This window comes from Hippocampus bargibanti, linkage group LG03, assembly GCF_051943395.1.
Source record: "Hippocampus bargibanti isolate YZ-2025 linkage group LG03, ASM5194339v1, whole genome shotgun sequence".
NCBI classification, from domain to species: domain Eukaryota; kingdom Metazoa; phylum Chordata; class Actinopteri; order Syngnathiformes; family Syngnathidae; genus Hippocampus; species Hippocampus bargibanti.
This window is the reverse complement of record NC_142736.1, coordinates 20,325,174-20,344,968: the sequence shown is the minus strand read 5'-3', so window position 1 is coordinate 20,344,968 and position 19,795 is coordinate 20,325,174. Positions and strand designations below refer to the sequence as shown.

General features: G+C 40.3%; 2 protein-coding genes across 2 annotated transcripts; one reads left to right on the top strand and one right to left on the bottom strand.

The window, feature by feature from the left end:
• Positions 1-183: 183 nt before the first annotated feature.
• Positions 184-3,785, top strand: cyb5b (cytochrome b5 type B). Its single transcript, XM_088992503.1, has 6 exons — positions 184-251; positions 437-636; positions 1,898-2,026; positions 2,525-2,551; positions 2,643-2,671; positions 2,844-3,785. Exons 2-6 carry the CDS (start codon positions 448-450, stop codon positions 2,923-2,925), a joined length of 456 nt encoding a protein of 151 aa, XP_088848629.1. The 5' UTR covers positions 184-251; positions 437-447; the 3' UTR covers positions 2,926-3,785.
• A 4,637-nt stretch (positions 3,786-8,422) lies between these two features.
• On the bottom strand, positions 8,423-13,176 carry LOC148900628 (histamine H2 receptor). Its single transcript, XM_088991310.1, has 2 exons — positions 11,691-13,176; positions 8,423-8,715 (listed from the first exon to the last, which is right to left on the bottom strand). Exons 1-2 carry the CDS (start codon positions 12,472-12,474, stop codon positions 8,423-8,425), a joined length of 1,077 nt encoding a protein of 358 aa, XP_088847436.1. The 5' UTR covers positions 12,475-13,176.
• Positions 13,177-19,795: the final 6,619 nt, after the last annotated feature.

Sequence of the window (19,795 nt, the reverse complement as noted above, 5' to 3'; positions counted from 1 at the left end):
AAGTTACTATATGACAAATGAAAATATGGTACAAATGTCACTGCAACGAGGTACGTGACGTATGCGTCGCAGCAGCGCAATGTTGACAGTTTAGGTCATATGGTGTGTCAACTACTTGAATTTGATTGGTTTTCGCTTCGTATGCCACAATTTGATTGGATAGCTATAGAAGTTACGTCGTTTGCCAAATAGCACGGATGTCATTGGTCATGTCTCTTATCTGCTGATGTACGGGGGCGTTCGGACTTGAGGTGCTTTTAGTGTACAGCATTTCTTTGCATCCAAAGTTTATGTTGTTATCATTCTAAGATAATGATCATTTTATGTATTTGAACCGCAATTCAAACGAAGCTGGTGGTTTTGAGGTTTTAAACATTAGTTTTGAGAATAAAAATTGACGAGCCGCCCAGTCGCTACATCTATTTTTTTGTTGCAGCGAAACAGAAAATGGATGAGGAAATAATCGGCAACACAACAAACGAAGACAGGCCTGCAAAAGATGAAGAAAAAGATAAAAGTCAAAAAGACGATATCAAGTACTACACATTAGAAGATGTACAGGTCCATAATATGAGCAACGACACATGGCTGATCATCCACGACAAAGTATATGACGTCACTACTTTTCTTGAAGAGGTAAGGCTCAGTTTGAAAGTTGATGACAGTATTTTTCGGTTCAGTTTCGCTGCCATCATTTTTAGCCGTGTATGTTTTCAATGTACTGCATGTTTGCTCTGTAGTTGAAAGGTAGGAAATTTAATGCTGTGTTGCATGTTGTACCTAAAGCATATTTGACAATAAAGCGGACTTCATTTGTCTTAACTTGATAGCTGCATCGTTACTTAACGCTTTGCTTTGAGTGTCGTCATTTCTACCAAAGCTACTTCCTGGAAGTAGACAAGAATTAATTACGTCATCACCTGAGGTGGGAGACTATTGGCAGTTCAAACTGCAAACCACGCACGCGCAATCTCCACGTTGTGCCCAAACAGGGTTGTTAGTTCGTATTGCCGGTAAAAATGCAATTTACAACAGTGGAGGTAACTGACGCACTGATTATTACCCTTTTCACCTTGATCTATGTCACAGAAGTTTTAAATAAATGTCTGTGTCAATTGATATTAACTTGATGGTGGATATATTCATACGCAGATTTTTGTTTTACAAGTACATGTCCTGTTAATCTATTCATATACAGGTAGTGCCTAGATAAGTGCAGTGATAATGTAGTGCAGCCTGCATGTTTACATATTCGTTTCACGAAATCTGAAACGTTGAAATGAAGAAGCCACAGATTTTTTGGCATAGTTTTGTAATCTGATGTCTGACTTCAGGTTTATGCCATACCTGTTTGGTAAAGTTTTGTAAAGTTGCAGCTTAAAAGTCCTCAAATCAACACGTTGATGAAGTTAAGAACTAAAGTAGATAAACAGGCCTTAGTACTAATTGATGTTTCATCTGTTCTCATTTTAGTCCAAGTGTGAGAGCCTATGAAAGCCAAAAAAATATTTATTATAAATGTAATGTTGATTGTAGTTCAGAATCTGTTGTTGCTTTTTTGTTGAAAAAAAAAAAGATAAAATAAATGTTAAAAGGACACTGAAAAAACAATGTATCGCATATAGTTATGAAATACAGTCTGATATGTAAAACAATACAATCAAATTAAATAACAAATTTGGGTTATTTAATCTTACTGCAATCCCTGCCCGAACAACAGTGTTTTGAAAACGGTCCATATTGATGAGGTCGTAATAATGCTCAATTTACCTTGAGTTTTTGATCACGTGTGAGGGTCATTATAAAAAAAGATCTCATTGTTGATTTGAATGACACCAAATATCTTCTTTGTTATTTTTACACTATTGCGAGCTTTTTGTTTTGTGTGTGCATGCAGCATCCGGGAGGTGAGGAAGTGTTGCTGGAGCAGGCCGGTGCAGATGCAACAGAGAGCTTTGAGGATGTGGGTCACTCCACGGATGCCAGAGAGATGCTGCAGCAGTTCTGCATCGGGGAGCTTCACGTGGTAAACTACAACTTTTACTAGCTTTGACAAGTCATTCTATTATTGTGCAGAAGAAAACAAATCCTGCCACATCATATAGCAGGTCGTGACAGTATGCACTCGTAAAGGGTTAATGGTCAACAGTTCAAAGTCAAAGTCAGCTTTATTGCCAAATATGCTAATATGGATGACATACAGCACAGATGAAATTACTGTCCTCTCAGACCCAGCATGCTAGTCATACGTTCTTTCTATAATCGATTGGTCTTCCTTGAGCACGGTGGATTAAACACACACACGCACACACATTCTTTCTATAATCGATTGGTCTCGCGCACACGCACACTGAGAACTGCTCTGAGTCTCCTTTTAATAATGACCTCCTGATCCTTTTCATACAACTCTTGATTGAATATACAGTCATACTTAGTCGTTGCCGGTTTGGGCAGTTTTGTCTTGAGTACATTTTCTGAAGTTGTCTGCCAACAGTGATTTTAAATGTAGTGATTGTCATTGCAGGATGACAGGAAAAAGGAAAAGCCGACGGTAAGAAGAGAAGTCTTGACGGTTTAACTTCAGAATTACAAAAACACAATTTACTCATGTATTTGTTTTTATTTTCTGTCTTCTGCTGAAGGAAGTCGATGTAACTACAGAAGAGTCAAGGTTAGTCATCAAAATGTCATCTGGACTCGATAATATGTAGATATGCTCAACTGTACTAGATATCTAAAGGAAAGTAAAATGGTGCTGGAAGCGGTATAACTTTGATGACATTATCACCATTGATGAATGTTCCATATTGTGAAGGTGTTGATGTTCTTTACCCTGACCTCAGAAACGCCTGGACCACATGGATGATACCAGCCGTTGCTGCCACCCTCATTGGCATCTTCTATCGCTACTACGTATCTTGTTGAGTGCCGACATTCCCATTTGATCGCATTCTCTTCATCTGGAGGCCTTGAAATGTTTGACCAAAACCACCTTGCACAGTTTACCCCTCGAACGGTCTCACGGTAGAGAGGGAGGACGGTGATTGTTCGTCGGCCCTCAAATCATCATCCGCCAAGTCCAGGAGTCAAGGAGAGACTTTTAACGGCACTGCCTCCATTTTTATTTCAGGAGGAAATCGCATTATGATTTTCAATCTAATCAGTACCACTATTTTTTTTTTTTATTCATTTTTCTGAAGAGAAAATATTTACTGCCACAGTCCAATGTCAATGTGTATAAGTTGTTTTCAGATTCCCCCAAAATAGTAACATTTATTGCAAAACTACGCTTGTTAAGGAAGAATCCTATTAATAAGTAGGGTTTGTCTTCTTGTTCTCTTGTCAAAATTTGTATTCCTAATGCACGTCTTACTAACCCGTCCAAATGTTCTGGGGGAATTGTACTGGCAGCTGCTGAGTAAGTTGCATCAATTGAAATTCCTTCTGTCCGCAAAGGATATGTTAAACACGAAATACGGAAAATATCTTGTTCTTCAGTTTAGTTTAAAAAAACATTGAGTTGCAAATTGTACTTCATTGTCTTTTTTTTCTTTATATTACACAATGAATATGCATTGTCCACGTGTGCAATTGGAAACCCTTTATCTGCCCATGAAGTTGCACTGTTTCCAGAATTTGGTTTATGGTTTATTGCTGCTTGCACATGATCATACCAGTTGCAGAAGCAGAAGACAACATTTACTATGCTGACAACTTTTGTGCTTTATTTGCCATCTCATTTCATTGGAAACCTGATGAAAATAAATACTACACAACTATTTTCAGTACCGTTTTATTCTGTGACACGCATGTCCCCCACAACATCATTGAATATGACTGAATAGTTGTCTGACGACATTGCCCTGCAATTGGCTGATAATCACTCCAGGGCATGCCACATATAAGATCCCAATTCTCTCTGACTAATAAAAAATGTCAAAACGTTTTTTGAAGACAAATGAAGAATCCAGATTAAGGGGTAACTAGTTCTAAACCTGATTGCTTATTCTTTAATTAGGCGGGGGTCGTGTTACTTTGGTCCATAAACAGAATACATATGATTGCATGTACTGTATGTATGTAAATACCGTATCTCCCACAAACCGGCCATCTTGTACTGCCATATTCACTCTGGACACAAGGGGACACTGTCATCTCAATTAGTTGACCTCAGTAAATGTGAGCATTTTCATCAATCCCACTCTAATGGGGAGCAGGTACAATCAGCGAGCACATGATACTACACGCAATGCCTTCGCTCGGGGTTGAACTTGTGCTACACACTGATGAAGAGCAGCAATTAGCACTTATTTTTTTCCTTTTTTTATTCTACTGACCGTCTGTATTGAGATGACACGACATGTGTTATTAAAAACCCAAACATCATGAACATACACGAAGACACTAAATAGTTTCACATTTAGTGTCTTTATTCTCATTACTTTCATCCATGTCAGCAGGAATGGCCGTCCAAATGATTAGAACCATGCCTCCCTGTCAGAGAGCACCTGTGGGAGACGATGAAGCTCTCATCTGAACATGAGAGCCTGACAATTATTGTAACGAGAGGCGAGGCTGCTAATGCACATCTGTCCTCTGAGGCTGGTTGCAGCAAGGATTTCAAATGCTTGGAAAAACACTTAGAGATGAAAGGAGTGGGGTATGATCTTTGAAAGGTCAACATCACAGGATACATCATGATTAGTTTTTACACAGACCGGTATTAAGCTGATATTTCACATTTGCACTCGAGGATTTGGTAGTTCAAGACACACCCACGTAAAGAGTAGCTTGACACACCCACGTGAAGAGGAGCTTGCAGATCTTCTGTCCACTGAGAAAAACCCCAAGAGTGTTCTAAAAGCTTCACTAAAACAACTTTCTCACTTTCCCCCTGAAGGACGAGGAGGTCATTTTGGAAAATTCAGAATGTTTTCCTGCTGAGTCACCTTCGGTGTCACCAAAGCTGGAACTTGGCACTCTACAACAACATGAAAAGTGGAGCTCCCTTGACATCAAAGGGGCAGCAATGCATGCAGCAATTCCATTTTCCACCGTTATTACCAGTAGGGAGCAGCTGAAGGACTCAGTCACACTCTGGAGCATCTCAGATAATTATATCACATGAAGGCTACTTGTATAAAATGATCAAATGAAGTCAAATGCCATGCTCGTTTAACCCATGAGTTAAATGCAAATTAGTAGACCAAATTGAACTGTATAGTGCCACTTTGCAATTTTTTGATGATGATACTAGTGCAGCGTGTTCGACCGGAAACAAATTCCTTGTGTGTTCTACATACTTGGCAATAAAGATGATTCTGATTCTGATTCTGATTATATTAAAACTTGTTTTAAAAATTACTCTTATGTGGAAACTCTAACATGTATTAAATTTGCAACCAATGACCACAAATGATGCTGCTTTTATTATTTGCTGTATTTACACGTGGGTAGCTGACCTTTTACCTGATTGAATCCATATTTATTTTCATCCAGTACAATAATCTCCATTCTTGTGTTTTAAATTGTAATAAACTTATTTACACATTTCAATTGGTTTGCGTTTAATATGAACAATTGTAAAAACATTGCTATTTAATTTCTAAAAGCGCAAACAGCCAGTAGTAATGTTTGCGCAGATTTATTAAACTGACCTCTTTCTATTTTCGTGCAATCTGATGCAACTCGGTTGCAAACAGAGTTAAATGGCAGTTTTGCACTTCAGATCCACTGAGCTCCAGTAAGGCAATCGGATCAAAAAGCGCTTCATCTGTCCATCTCACACATTCAGTTGAATACTAATGCCAGATAAAAGTAGATTTCTGACTCCTGGCTGTTGTAATGTAACCGTACCATGCCATAGAACTTTAATGATTTTGCATAAATAAAAATAGGGATCTAACAATTAATCAGCAATCAGTTGGATGTTATCAAAGAGGACATAAAGGTAGCTGGTGTGAGAGAAGAGGATGCACCAAACCGGGTTAGATGGAGGACAGACTCTCTGTGGTGACAACTGAAGGGAAAAGCCGAAAGGAAAAGAAGTAAGATAATGTGTTACTGTTTGTAACAAGGACAAACATGTAGATGTTAACCCTTTTATACACCAATAATGATTACCTGGTAGCGCCTGCCTGAGGGGAATAGCTGGAAAAGGTTATGGCCATGGTGCGAAGGGTCCGGTAGGATTTTTCCATGCCCTTGTCTTGGTTCTTGCAGTGTGCAAGTCCTTGAGAGCGGGAAGGGCAGTGCCAATGACTTTTTCCACTGTCCTAACTGTCTGTTGAAGTCATATTTTGTCCATGTTTGTGGCGGCCCCAAACCAAACTTGATGGAAAAACACAGGATTGATTTGATGACTGCCATGCCGAACTGAAAAGTGAGTACTGTATTAAAAAAAAAAAGATTTAAAATTGAATTAAATAAAAATTGGGGATTAGAAATGGAATCAAATCAAACCCTCTGTGAATTTCAAAAACAACAAAAGTTAACGTCAAAGTGCAAGTGACAAAAAATGCATCATTAAAAAACACCATGAAGGAAACAGCCAAGCCAATATATCTTATCATTGTTATACAATTAATAAGAGTAGAAAATGCAATTATGATATTGTTGCAGTCCGTTTCTTTCATGTCGGTGACCTTAAATAATAATTGCTTCAAACTTGAAGTTGAACTAAACAATATGTGATCATCTGGGATCAATATCTGAGCCGCTTCTTCGCATTTGGCAGTTTGATGTTTAAGGGAGACCATTTTTAGATTGTTCTTTTTTTGTGAAAGCATAATTTTTGAAACAGCTATTGCAACATATTGTACTGAATTGCAGTATATTTCATTTGAATGAGTTTAAGGAAACTGTGTTTCGATGATAGCGGAGCGCACCAACCAGATAAAAAGTTCGAGAATGATAAGCTGCTTCACATGCACTCACAAAACATAATGTATTCTTCTGACCTTATTAAGAATGTCGGCCTACCAGGTAAATTTCAGTGCAAGTAGTTTGATTAAACTCCTCAGAATTTAGCAGAAGTGTAATTACAAGCTTCATCATGTCATCAATTCATCATTCTGGTTTGGATGGAAGGAACGGTGTTTGCAGAAAAATGAAAAGCAATTTTCACTTTGCTTTCCTGCGACTAAAACAAACGATAAATAAAAGCACTTAGAAAGCTCAGAACACTGCCAAGGCCAAATCGATAAGTGGGAGTTATTTGCTTATTCTTTATTTTATTGTGAGCAAGGTATCGATAAAACTACTTTGCTGATTTGGCTCAAGGCAAAACAAAAAAAAAACAATTCAATATTGGTGCACAGCCAGGATTATTTTTTTTTTTTCATCAGTTTAGTCTCATTTGAGGTGTAATAATGCATTATGGTTGTGATGCAGAACCTGCAGACAATGCAGTATTTTGTCAGACAAAGCAACTCATGCAGTACAAAAGGCATATTGCTTTATTTCTTATAACATTCATAAGCCATATATTTTATTTTATTTCACAAGCAAAAAGAATTCAAACAAAAATCTCTTCTGAAAATTGGGACGTTTTGAAATTCACAACATGTTTACCCTTCAGTGGGGAGGCTCCCCCATGATGGCTCAGCACACAGCATAGGCTAAAATCCACGACATTAAATAGCTCAAAAGGGACATCTCCGCTTGCATTAGGAGCAGTGTTCACTGCGGACGTCACTCTGAAGAGGCCTCATTGGCAAAACGACAGATGAAGCGCTTCACAGCAAAACCAACAGCCTCAGAAGTTATCTAAGTTATCTTCTGGCAGCACGGCCGTGTTGACCTTTCGATGGTGTCATTGCTTAATTACTTTTCCCCTTGCATACGCTCAAACGGCGCCACGTGAAGGTTAACCTCTCCCATCTGTTATATGTCAACATTTTCCATCCTTGCGTTTAAAAATAAGGAAGAGGCGAATGGCGACGAGCCTCCAGTGTCCTCACAGTGGCGCGCTTGCCCAAACTCATTGACTTAATATGAAATTAGAAATACACATATTATCGCAAGGTTTCAAAGAGACACTTTGTGCTGCACGTGATGGAGTATTTCTCTAAAACGACAAAAAAAATGTTTTAGAGGTGTTGGCTTACAGTGCATTCAAGCCTTCAACACTGGGGGCTAGTTGGGAAGTAAAACAAAACAAATGGACAAACAACAACAGCCAAAAAAATATTATAAAGAGCAAGCTATCTTTTGACCGCATGGATATAAAACAAAATAAAATAAAGACAAAACGAATCCAAAAATATTTTAGAGGGCATATCGTCAATGACCCATATACACTTGTCATCAAATGCGAGCCATTTACCTCTCAAGCCCACTTAGAATGCATTAACCAGAAAAGTACTTTCAGTCATAAAAACACAAGTCCTCTTCCATGCCTGTATGACACTTCTCAGATCCACTAGGCTAAGGTCATAAGTGTGCAGGTGGAGGAAACGCTGGATGAGCGCTCATAGACTTGGTTGTCATCCAGAAAGCTTGAGCCAAACGGAATGGTGGATGCTCTGCAACATCCCAGAGTGTTGAGCAGCAGCGGGCAGAGGGCGTGAGCCAGTCTATGCGCGATCAAGTGGAATTTCTGTCGGAAGCTTTTGTTGATCCAAAAGTAGAAGATGCAGTTGAGGAAACCGTTGGACGTCGGCAGCCAAACCACCACAAATTCGACCCACTCTGGAACGGAGCTGCCCGACAGGGCTGCACGAGAAAGCGGCATAGTTGGGCACAGGGAGTACAGTTTCATTTATGTCATATATTACAGTTTACGTTGCAGTTTGATTTTTGCAGCTGTGGTCTACCGCTGGGGTTTTCATTTGTGGCCATAACTCAGGGGTGTCCAAAATTTTGGAAAGGGGCCCAAATTTGGTGTATAACAATTGTAGGCGGGCAAATCTGGGTGGACGTTCTTTACATATAACAGCAATTAATTTAAATACATTTCAGCGAGCAATTCTGTTTTTCACAATTTTTTTATATATATTTTTTTTTTTTTCCCCGGGAGGGACTCAGAGCGGAGCCGCTTCTCCTCCAAATAGAGAAGAGCCAGATGAGGTGGCTCAGGTATCTGAATAGGATGCCTCCTGGACACCTCCTTGGTGAGGTTTTCCAGACATGCCCCACTGGCAGAAGACCCCGGGGACGACCCAGGACACGATGGAGAGACTATGTCACACAGCTGGAATGGGAACGCCTCGAGAACCGCCAGGAAGAGCTGGAAAAGTGTCTGGGGAGAGGAAAATCAGGGCTTCTCTACTGAAGCTGCTGCCCCCGCAACCCGACTTCGGAGAAGCGGCAGAAAATGTTTGGATGGAGGGATTTTAATTTGTTTGTGTGGTTCATTTGAAACGTGGCTAGCAAAATTGACATTGATATTGAAAATTTAAATTGAATATTCACTTAACTTCACTTTTTTTCAGACCAACTTTTGTTCTTTTGTTGATTGTCGCCATTTTAGATTAAAAAAAAAATTGAAAAAAAATGCCATTTTAGAAAATCGGGTTGCTCATTCAGTCAATAATTCATTTTCTAATTTTCTGTTCCTAATTTAACCTTTAGATGGCAGGACATAGCAAATGCAGGTAACTGTGCTACTGCCCAATGTATACATTCTACACACAGGCCAGACATTCTTGATTTTCTGATGAAGGCTACAGGCCGGATGAAAATTGACCCCGGGCCGCATTTGGCAATAACTCCGTCCTTTGCAGTTTTAACTACCGTCCAACCAGTCATAACCATTTAACATGTTTTCTTGCCATTTTCTGTCTTTTAAGTCTGATCAGTCAAAATATGTCACTTTTTTTCATCAGGAAATTTGTTTGACCAAAACCAAAATCATGAACATGACAGATTATTGCGCCAAAATCCCCCAAACACTTCTTGCTTTGTGATTTGTATGTTCAGAAAAATGTTTCAAGCACAATGCCTCACTTAACGTAACCAGTAAGACATCAGCAGATGCATACATTTAAGACTCAGCTTTCCATGATTTTTTTGGATTTCTAAAAATATTCAGCATTAAGTCTACATTCAATCTTGATAACAGGAAAATGGCTAAAGTTGATGACTCATAACGTCGGCCTTAAAAATCAGTCTATTCTTACACAGGTGTCCATAAAAGTTGTCATTTGACTAAACATTATATTCAATGGAGGGTGCTTCAGAGACGGCTACAACCATGATTTACAATCAAGTAATCCAAAGTCAACTCGCCTTCACAAATATTGGATATGGCTATTTCTTCAAGGAACTCTAAATTTAAGATGTGAGCATGTCAATAATAGCCAAGCTTACTTTTTACTTGCCGCACTTCCTCCTAAATTGTTCACCGGCTCTTGTTAAATATCATAGTGCTGGTAAAAGCACGGAAATTGCTTCAGGCTTTTAAAGAATCCTTTCTCAAAGACCGCAAGAGAATCCACAAGCGACTCACTCATCAATAACGACTACCCTTGAAGATAAACTCGGCACAAGAATTACAATGTGAGAAAGTTAAGCCCTAATTACACACAACTGCAAGAATCACAGATGTTCATAACAATACAAGGTGTAAGTTTCGTCAAGAGCACAAAGGCTGGTCTGGAACAATGACAAAATGTCACATGATCTGATGAGATTCATTTTCCAAAGTGATGTGCACACTTTCCTCTTCCCTTTAGTTCCTTTTATTCAACTCCATGTTACACATGCAGATATATACCTACTGTTCTTTTATAATTGCCTCAAAACTTGTCACAGCTAACAACAATACATGTGGTAAACTGGTGTTTTTTGAATAATTAGTCATTTTAAAGATGAGTATCTCAAATGAGGGGTCGAAGCAAAGGCATCTTGGTGGGCTAGCACAGCCCCCAGGTGGTTGTGGGACAGGTCTGATCTTACCCACAAGATGCCACTTGTGTTTTTATTACAGAAGACCCTGCAGTGTTAATACTGTTATGGTTGACTTGTCTGCAAACCGCTCTCCAAAATGAAGACCAAGTGACATTATGTAGCACTTTCCTAAAGAAAGAGATCCTTTTCGTACGTCAACGATGTCAAACTCGTTTTTTGCCGCGGGCCGCATTGTACTTACGGTATAATTAAATAGTTTTCACATTTAAAGTCAAGACTAATGACTGTTATTGTGGTTTAATTATGACAATTTGAAATTTTGGTTGGGACTTTAGAAAGCATCATAGAATTTGACATGGTTGATTTGCTTTTGCGGGCCGAATAAAATCATGTGTCGGGCCAGATTTGGCCACCAGGCCTTGACTTTGACACCTGTGTTGTCCGTGCAGATGTCCTCTGTTCATATTTTGTTTCTGAAATTACACATGACTTTAAAGTCTCAGAATTCTAACTTTAAAGCCAGAATTCTGAGAATACAGTGAGAATCTTGCCAATCTTATTTTTTTTCTTCATGGGCCCTAATCCTCTGCCGTAAGAATATATAGTTAAACTTTGCAAAATGTTTTAGAAGCCCCACGATAACAATATATATATATATATATATATATATATATATATATATATATATATATATAGCCTACGGTTTTAACATATTTTAGAGAGGGACACAAGTTGGGGGGCATTGGAAAATGTCAGCCAAGTGTGACAGCAGCTGACAAACGATGCTTCAGAACGTTCAAATTGTGTTTTCAGATAGAGAATTTTATATCGGTACTTACCGTTATAGATCATAGCTGCCATGCAGGGCGTCCAGCAAGTAAAATAAGCAGCCATGACGGGCACCAGCACCCTGGAAGCCACGTTGTGCCTCCTCCGGTGCGCGCGCTCGAACTGGCGCAGTTTGCGCCTCTGTCTCCGGGCGGCGCACCACACGCTCATGTTGGCGTAAGCCATGACGGCAGAGCACGGGAAGAAGATGAAAGAGGCCAAACTCATCGAATAGCCCGCGTTGCTGGAGTAGGACGGGTTGCAAACCAGCGAGGCGGTGGAGAAGTGCACCTGGATGATGCCATCCGGGAAGCATATGGGTGCCAGGAGGCAGGGTGGGAAGCACCAAGAGAAGGCGATCAGGAGCAAAGTCCGCCTCCTGGTCATCAAGGACGAGTATTTGAGAGGGTAGAGCACCGCGATGTACCTCTCCAAGCTGATAGCGGCCAGCGTGTACATACACGTGGAGTACACGGTGGCGTTGCAAAAGGCCACCAGGTGACACAGCTGGTCGGGCCCGTCCGTGTAGTCCTTGAGGAGACTCACCCACAGGTTCAAGGGCATGACCAGCAGTCCAAAGGCGGAGTCCGCGGCCGTCAGGGAGAGCAGGAAGTAGCGGGAGCTCCTCGACCAGCCGGCCACGGAGGACGTGATCACCAGGAGGACCGCGATGTTCCCCAAAGTGATCATCACCCCCAGAACGATGATGATGGTCACCTTGACGGAACGGTGGTGAAGCTGCGCCACCCTTTGCGCGTCCAAGTCCACGCTGGAGAAGTTAAGTGAGGCGTTCATGTTTTTCCTCACAAATACATTTTAGTAGCGAAACTGCCCCCCCGCACCCCCCAAAAAGTGGTGGGTTCAAGATGCGGGCTGAAGTTCGCAGAGTGGGGAGGTCGCCATTCAGCTCCCTGCTGCCATTTGCACAATCAGCTGCACACCTGAAGCAATTAGTGCAAGGGCTGCAGATACAAAATGTCTCCCACAATCACTGCAAAGTTGATATTATATCATATTATATTATTATATTAAATGTACATTTCTATATCAGTTCAGTAATAGATACATAGACACATAGATACAAAGAACTACAACTTTGTTTAAGATCAGAGCAATGTTGTTGTTGTAAAGGCTTTCTGAAAGGACCTTGAAGTTCTGTTCATGTGAAATGAATGGGAAGAGCAAATGGAAAAAGATGCACGTTTCACATTAAGACATTCCTCAATCTGCAGTGCTATCGACATATTATATTATCCTTGCTTTCATTGCCTTTTATCGAGCATCTTCATCTTTATTAAGTTCATAAGTTTAAGTTCTTTGTTCTTTTGACCTCACGACGGCGCCGTGAGAATGGCCGCCTTTCCAACAGCTCATGTATTTTGTTTTTTTTACTTTCATTCCTTTCATCACTTTGCTGCTGTGAAATGTGAATTTCTTCACTGTGAGACTAATAAAGGCAAATCCAATCCAATAGAGTTGCTTGTTCTATAGACACAAGGGGACACGAGCCAGTGGCTTATTGTGCTGGTCCCAAGCCCCGATAAATACAGTACAGAGGGTTGTGTCAGAAAGGGAATCAGACGTAAAAGCTTGGCCAAAACAAACATGCAAATCAAACCTCTGAAAATGCAGGGCACTGTTTTGCTGCGGTGACCCCTGAAGGGAAAAGCCGAAAGGAAAAGATTATATTATATTATATTATATTATATTATATTATATTATATTATATTATATTATATTATAATTGTACAGGGGTCATGTGGTAAGACAAGATAAAAAAAAAACCGGACATTCACATTAAACGTATGCATTCATCCCTCCACCCCATCCCCTTTGAAACTGCTGCTGCGGACTGCAAATTTCCACATTGTGGGACGAATAAAGGTTTTATGATTCTGATTCTGATCCATACTTTATACTGCTTGTCATTAAAGTAGCGTGTTAATTGGAGACTATAATATTCAGTATACTGTATACACAGATGTGTAAGAGGTGATGTGTGTCAGTGTAAACCCGCTGACTTTATAAATGGTCCTTGTCACAGATTTGTTTTTCCCCATGTTAAAAAAAATTCACTCACAACATAAAGGCCATCCTCAAGTCTGTTCTTCGGCAACCACTTGATTAAGCTTCATGTGGATGACACTGGAATTCATCACAATTTCGTCTTTCAACAGGAACGGCGAACGTGGCAACAATAAATCATTGTTTAAAAAAGAGCACATGGAAAATGTATTGCATTGAATATCCAAGAGTGTCTGGAATTTTCCAACAAATCATGTCAAATGTCCACAATCGCACATCAGTCAGGCTCGTGTCAACCTCTGGTTGTGTTGTTTGGCATTTGTCTGGCTACAGTGGATCGTAAAAGATTGGTTTTTATTTCATTTGACTTGTACACTTTAGAGGTCATCAGTAGGAAATTGAAAAAAAGATTTGAGATTGGACTGGATTAGCCTTTTTTAGTCTCGCAGTGGAGAAAATTACATTTCACAGCAGAAAAGTGATGGAAGGAAGATGAAAGGAAAGGAAGAAGTAGAAAAACAAAATACAGGAGCTGCTGGAAAGGCAGCCACTCTCGCAAATCATTTATTTTGTCTTTTTTTTTTTACATCACAAAAACCTGACAGGGCGGCCCGTTAATATTATATTATATATTGAGTGGTTAGCACGCTGGCTTCACAGTGCAGAGGTCTAGCCTGCCTGTGTGGATTTTGCATGTTCTCCCCTGGTCCGTGTGGGTTTTCTCCGGGTCCTTCGGTTTCCTCCCACGTTCACAATACATGCATGGCAGGCAGATTGAACACTCCAAATTGTCCATAGGTGTGAGTGTGAGTGTGACTGTTGTTTGTCTTCTTGTGCCCTGCGATTGGCTGGCAACCAATTCAGGGTGTCTCCCGCCTCATGCCCGAAGACAGCTGGGATATGCTCCGGCACCCCCCGCAACCCTAATGAGGAATAAGTGTTACGGAAAATGGATGGATGGAAAAGCCTGATATTTGATCCGGGGTGTGTAAACCTTTGAGTGGGTCCACTGTAAATGGCCTCTGCTAAGTGCTCACCTCCACAGTTATCGCATTCATTAGCAAAAGTGAACATTTTTTAAATATTTGAATGAGAAAAATAACACTGTTGTTGCGTCTCATAAAAGCATAAAGTACTAGAACAGCTTGATAGAAAGCATACTTTTAAACAGAGTGCGCATCATGATTAATTGCAGCTGATTTTACCGTGTTTGTCCACCAGAGGCAGTATGGCACTGTACTGGAATACAGGTCGAAGCAAAAAGGACCTTCACAGGTCCTATGCAGCGACATAATAGCTTCAATAATATCGATTATGTTTTGCAGAGGATAAAACATGTCTCCCTGTGAATATTTTTATATTGTCTGTTTACTTGTGTTGCTTCATTGTTTGTGTTTGAATCTCCATTGTAACGTGCTCCAATACCACCAGTTTGGATGCTAGTCATTCACCCCTTCTAAGGTGTTTGTCATTACTGTATGCGCGAGCATTTAACGGTAAAATTATGTTGTTTGAAACGCGCAATTCTGTTTTCTGTTTAGTTTGACAGTGACATTCAGCTGGGAATTCCTTTTTTTAACAGTTTGCACAATTTCTTTGAAGAACTGTTAATTATCTGCTAAACTGCGCCTGTCATGATGTGAGTTGAAATGAGTTGACTGCTTTGATACATCCTTCAAATATCAGATTTTTCTTGACCCGCTAAAGACAATAATCATCCAAACAATGGCAAGCATCTTGATAAAACCACTTTGCTGTATGTACCGTGTATTTGAAGTTAAGTGCAGAAGCTGCTATGTGCGTGCCACATAAAGAAATATAAGGGTTTGCAATATACATACGGTGCACACTACTGCCTTGCTGCCGGGATTCCTTGGGAAGAATGCATAGCGAGCTGTTTTTTGATATATTTGAGACATTTCCCCACTGTCCAAAAAAATGGGTTTTGCCCAACGTCTAACATGAAGCATGCGGTGTTGGGCTGTTGGAATCTTGCGCTGGGATTTATATTCTCTTCTCACATATACCCTGAACAAATTCTTTTTTCATGTGATGAAAAGCTGTTCAGGCATCAATGATCCGGTGCTGGAGTATGTTCCTTGTTCAATCTTGCTGCTGTGCTCATCTGAAGGTTTCACATTTTTACTAATTAAAAATCACCATTCAATGATTCTTTTATGTTCTCTATTTTTTTGTGAGACAGAAACATTCACTGTTTTAAGTGTTAAAATGACATTTTCCCCTTGATGTCAGCCTCAGTTTTTTTATCCTAATAACATCAAACCCATGGTTTAAGTGGACTACTGTGCTCACAAAATTATTTGCTCACTGATCAAAATCTCTTTTTTTCCACAGATTCACAACTATTAATCTTTTGACAAACAAAGTGATTGCAAACAAAGTGCAACCTCGAAATTCAATTGCCCCAACAACCATACAATCCAATTTCCCTTGTAATAATAGGCACTTAACCTGTCACATTTGTTATTCGTTTTTTTTTTTTCCTGATGCCACCAGCGGGGACGGTGTAAAGTCAATTGCATTAACAAATTCACGTAATAAAACCAACATAGTTTGTTCTAATGGTGACAGAAATCCTCACGAGACATTGAACAAATTCAGCCAATTTGTTCCGACCTTCTTGTGCACACGTAACCACCTGCCGGCTAGCTGTATAAGCACAGGCAGCTGTATGTTAACTCCATTCAGTTTTTGTCTTTTTTTATACAGAAGCTCTCTCTAGGCTTTGAAAACATCCCTGCTTGCCATTTATAAAAATATAAAAGCAAGACACATGCAGTATATTGGCGCCACAGTTTTTTTCCCTCTCCAAGTCAGGCGTTGTACTGTATCCTGCTTCCTTGGAAGACAATAAACCATTCACCTCCGGATTAAATAAGAAACAGTGACACGCACAAACACAGTTTTTAATAAATAAACCTTTCTGAGGTAATGTTATTTTAGTTGTCTAAACCAGTCGGGGAAAAGGAACCGGACTACTTCTGTTGGTCGCTTAGCAATAAGTGACCAGGTTTATGTCATCATCTTTCATCATTCATGCATGTGGCGTGCAAAATGAGTACAGTGAGCCCATGCTTTCTCCATGCATACATACTTAGACCCTTCTTGCCGTTGAACAAAAAATACATACATTTATTTGTATACTTGTTTGTTTGGAGGTCAGGTAGTCAAGTGGTTAACACAGTGCCAAGGTCGTGCAGAGGTTGTGCAGAGGTCGTGAGTTCAAGACCCGGTGCGGCCTCACAGTATGGAGTTTGCGCGCTGGGTCCGCATGGGTTTTCTTCAGATCCTCCGGTTTCCTCCCACATTCAAAAACATGCATTGGCTTGTTTTGGCTTATTGAACACTCACAATTGTCACTAGATGTGAGTGTAAGAGTGACTAGTTATTTGTCTCTGTGTGCCTTGCGATTGGCTGGCAACCAATTTAGGGTGTCCCCTGCCTAGTGCACGAAGATGACAGGAATAGGCTCCAGCACCCCCCGCGGGGTGAGGATGAAGCGGTCTGGAAAATGGATGGAGTTATGTATTTGATGCGCGTGTGTGTGTGCGTCCTTGTTTGTTTGTTTGTGTGTTTGGACCGAGTGAGATCACTTTCCCTCTGTTTTTGTGTTGGTAGCACACATGTAGGTGTGCACATAAGTGGGTCTTGCATGTGTAAATATCGTGGATCCCAGCTGACCACTGACACAATGGTGGAAGAGAGAGAGGGAAAGAGGGAGAGAGAGCGCTGATGTATTTGTCCACACTTGCAATTGAATATCCTGTGAGTGGTCGGACTCCTCCACAGGCCACCCACTGTGTGCAGAGCTTCCCGATGTGGAGGAAGGTAGCCATTGATTTGATTTGTCTGTATGCGTGCACTTGTGAGTGAGCGAGTGTTTGTGTGGGTAGCAACTATATCTAATTCAGCCCGTGTGGCTTGATAGATGATGTTTAGGAGAGATTGTGAGGTGTTGAGGTTTGATGGACGATTAATGAAAAGCTGACAGGTTATTTTGCTGATAACAGGCCTCTGCCAACTCAGACAAAACAGCTCTTCCATATTTGTGTTTTTACACGCATCTGTGCTCACATTGCAATTTGAAGTCAAGGCCATCCTATGGTGTTTTTACATGGAACAAGTCGGTGAGCTGCCGACCGCTAAAATAAGTAACATACCATGAAAAATAACCATTTGTTTCCCAGTTATTTTTCTTTTCCCAATCAGACAAAAAACTCTAAAGATCTTGGTATTAGGTCCAGAAAACAAAAAGCCAGAATGGAATATCAGGAGTTGACACCTACCATATGATCAACCAATGGTCCTTCTGATAGAACTGATAGAGAACAAGACTTGTCCTGGGATCAGAATCAGAATCATCTTCATTGGCCAAGTATGTAGAACACACAAGGAATTTGTCTCCAGTAGAACACGCTGTACTAGTACCATCATGAAAAAGACATTACAAATAAGTATGGGGGACACTAATAAAGGTTAATCTAATTCATTAATGTAAGCTTTACCTCTCTGGAACAACGGTGAGACAATTTGCAAAGTATCAAACTGGAGCTACAATGATTATAATGAGATGCTGTTCCACAGGTATTGCAAAATTGCAAAGGGGCACTATACAGTTATACTGTATTTGGATTACTGTTTAGAGAGTTAATGGCTAGGAGGAAGCAGCTGTTTAAATGTCTGCTGGATTTGGTGTGCATGGATTGGTAGCACCCGCCTCAGGGGAGTAGCTGGAAAAGATGATGTGGACGGTCCAGTAGGATTTTCCGTGCTCTAGTCTTGATTCTTGCTGTGTGCAGTGGCATTTAGTGTTCCTATAAATATAGAAGCATATGGATGCGTGAGTTAAGGCTATAGAAGGAAATTTAAGAGAACAAGGATGAAGCGAGGGGCAAGAGTGAGATAGATGAGATGACAAAAACACACTTGTATATACAATGATGAATGTAAACAGAAACTGAACTACATGCATAGACGAATGACAAGGCATACTGAGGGTGCAATGGTACTCACAGCGGACATTTCGGCAGCCACTATGAGGTGAACTCCCATTCAGTGACTGGCTGTTTGTTTCTATGGGCTCTTGTGATTGATTGGCAACCAGTCCTAGATGCAGTCGATCTTTTAGGCTCAGTCAGTTAGGATTGGTTCTAGTTTACCAAAGACCTTGAACAGGACACGTTTAAACATCATGGAAACACCCCCCCCCCCCCCCCCCGTCCCAAACCTCGACTGAGATGTGAAACAATTATTTTTAGATTTGAGGAATCACCATCAAAATGTTATAAAAATCTTCTTTCATCCATCAACTGACATAAAAACAATGCCTTGGCATTGTTTTTATGTCAGTTGATGGATGATTGATTATGTCAGAGAATAAGAGAAGACATCCTCAAAGGATTATTGAAGCAACAATGCCACTGTGGGAGTTTATCGATTCCAGTTCAGTCCATTTCCTGGAGCGCCTCTTTTGAATTTTTCAAAAGAACTGTGTTCCTAAACATTGCATGAACCCAAAGGTAGAAATCTGGCGTGTTAAAATGCTGAACCAGGAAAATAAAATACCCTTGGTAAATGAAGCATCCCTTATTGATATTGTTACACAATACAGGATATGCATGTCATAATGCCTCTGCTTCCCTCTTGAGTCCAAAAATACCAATAATGAGTGTACAATTCCCGCATTGCATAAGAACCTTTCCGAGATCAATTACGACAGGTATCGTTCAAGGTGAAAATGATATGCGGTCAGGATTTGTGGCGCTAGATTATTTTACTTTTACCGAAGCAAAGTTGGGTAACGAATTTGGATGATTTTGTGTTCCAACAAAGTGAATTTAATTTAGAATATATTGAGGGCAGCTGTATGGTTTTCATTCAAGAAGAAATCAAGAAGTCCAAGATGGCGCCCGTGGAGGCAGCTGGCAGCAGGTGCTCTCACGAGCCTTGCTTTTATTTGTTGATTTGCGTTTTCTTTTCTCACTTTGTGTTGTTGGGAGTCGTGTGGAACGGATACAGATTGTTTTGCAGCATTTTTAGCCACTATTCATCAAGGAGGAGACTGTGCTGA

Bases quoted from the DNA above. Each gene is read 5' to 3' on its own strand.
- cyb5b (XM_088992503.1), top strand. From the start codon at position 448: ATGGATGAGGAAATAATCGGCAACACAACAAACGAAGACAGGCCTGCA. The intron at 637-1,897 runs GTAAGGCTCAGT...GTGTGCATGCAG, and splicing joins TCACTACTTTTCTTGAAGAG to CATCCGGGAGGTGAGGAAGT. The intron at 2,552-2,642 runs GTAAGAAGAGAA...CTTCTGCTGAAG, and splicing joins GGAAAAAGGAAAAGCCGACG to GAAGTCGATGTAACTACAGA.
- LOC148900628 (XM_088991310.1), bottom strand. From the start codon at position 12,474: ATGAACGCCTCACTTAACTTCTCCAGCGTGGACTTGGACGCGCAAAGG. The intron at 8,716-11,690 runs GTAAGTACCGAT...TTTCTCGTGCAG, and splicing joins GGCAGCTATGATCTATAACG to CCCTGTCGGGCAGCTCCGTT.